The sequence below is a fragment of the Penaeus monodon genome, chromosome 7 (genome assembly GCF_015228065.2).
Source record: "Penaeus monodon isolate SGIC_2016 chromosome 7, NSTDA_Pmon_1, whole genome shotgun sequence".
NCBI classification, from domain to species: domain Eukaryota; kingdom Metazoa; phylum Arthropoda; class Malacostraca; order Decapoda; family Penaeidae; genus Penaeus; species Penaeus monodon.
The window spans coordinates 1,769,118-1,771,009 of record NC_051392.1 but is presented as its reverse complement, the minus strand read 5'-3'; the positions used below and the strand labels follow the sequence as shown (position 1 = coordinate 1,771,009).

Below are 1,892 nucleotides of genomic sequence, written 5' to 3'. Positions count from 1 at the left end.
CCTCCTCCTCCTCCTCTTCCTCCTCCTCTTCCTCCTCTTCTTCCTCCTCCTCTTCCTCCTCCTCTTCCTCCTCCTCTTCCTCCTCCTCCTCCTCCTCATCTTCCTCCTCCTCCTCCTCCTCCCCTCCTCCTCCTCCTCCTCCTCCTCCTCTTCCTCTTCCTCCTCCTCCTCCGCTGCGGATGTTTCGTTGGTCATTAGTGAATAAAGACAAAAAGACAAAAAAAGACAAAAATAGGGTATGTAAAGAAAAAAAGAATGAAAGTTAGAAAAGAGTATATCGGGAAGTTTGATAATAGCATCAGAATCAAAGTTGTAAACAAGGCTGTTTTGGAGAAATCTTCGCATCTTGAAGGCAGACGTTTTTGGAACAATATCGCGGTTAAAATTTTCTATTTTCAGTTAATAAAGCGTAGAACAAAAATGTGCTTTCGTCGATGCAGTTTCAAAAGCGATTCATTTTTTTTTATTATTCAAAACAGCTGAAAATATTTTGATCGTGTTAAAAGGAGTATTATAGAGAAATACCAGGACGATTACCCATGATCGACTAAGAGCAATATTTTCTTAAATATATATATATTTTTAATGACACTTTGCTTGGAAATTAATGCTTACTCTATCCATTACCTGTAATTTAATTAAAATTTCTTTAGCTGATTTACATACCATACTGATAAATTAAGAATATTTCTCTCTATTAATGTTCAAAATTAAATATATTTCTCCTTTATTAATGTTAAATTTCTCCCTCTGTTCACATGCACATTTTCTCTCCTCTTTGTGTACATGCAATTTCTCATCACCTTAATATCTCTTGCAATTTATATCAAATGCGTCATTGCAACAAATTTCAAAACAAATATAGGGATGTATTAAAGCAAGTGCATTCGTCTACTATTTTTTATGCATAAAATCAAACACAAATACAAGTTCCTTTTATATCATTTATCGTTTCTATTGTAATTTCCAGTACGAAAATCTTATAAAAAATCAAGGAATACATTTTTTTCCTATTTAACATATTTCTCACACTTATTTTTGATTATATTACATTATTTATTTATTTATTTATTTATTAGTCCTTTGAAGTGAAAACAATAATAGATTTATGACTTTTAAGATAGTTTACCCTGAAGGCTGTACAAAATCGAAACAAAAATAAAGAAAACGAGGATAAAAGATGTAGACATAAAGAGTGATGATAATACAGGAAGTGGAGAAGGAGAGAAGAGAAGAAGAATGTTATTAAAAAAAAGTAAAGATGACGAAAAAGAAGAAAAATAGCGGAAAACAACAATTATTTTCAAGATTTTTTCGTCTCAAAGAGATTCCCTCTCCCCCCCTTCCCTGGGAAAATTAAGATTCCAAAACCGAATGAAAAAAACTCAGAAAAAAGAGAAAAAAGAGGAAAAAATCCCTATTTAACCTTTGCCACAGCCGGCGATTCCCTTGGCGGCTCCGTGAATAGCGTGTTGGAAAACTCCCTTGAAAAAGTTGCCAAAATCACGCTTCTGCTGCTTCCTGCAATAATAATTATTTAAAAAATCAACTTGGGATTAGTTATTGGCATGTATTGTGTCAAATTAATAATAGATATACTCACAAACACACGCGCAAACAGACTAACTAATAAACCATACACACACATTTACTAACACAAACATACAAACCACACACATACTAACACAGATAAACATACAAACACACGTTAACACATACACACACACACACACACACACACACAACTTACTTCTTCTCTACAATAGTGATGTCAGCACACATGGTTGCCGTGGTCGACACACACGGTTCAGCCATACTCTCAGGGCAGAAGTTCTGAATCAGCATCCACTGTTTTAAAAAATAACAATAGCGTCTTAATTAATGTAATAGTA

At 34.0% G+C, this 1,892-nt stretch overlaps 1 protein-coding gene across 1 annotated transcript in view; it reads right to left on the bottom strand.

Annotated features, from left to right (window-relative positions):
• Nucleotides 1-926: 926 nt before the first annotated feature.
• LOC119574958 overlaps nucleotides 927-1,892 on the bottom strand; it is a 5,240-nt gene continuing 4,274 nt past the window's right edge. The window contains exons 7-8 of the mRNA XM_037922254.1: nucleotides 1,751-1,848; nucleotides 927-1,521 (exon numbers count right to left, since the gene is read on the bottom strand). Of these exons, the coding sequence (XP_037778182.1) occupies nucleotides 1,422-1,521; nucleotides 1,751-1,848 (198 nt within the window). The 3' untranslated portion in view covers nucleotides 927-1,421. The remainder of the gene's footprint in view (nucleotides 1,522-1,750; nucleotides 1,849-1,892) is intronic.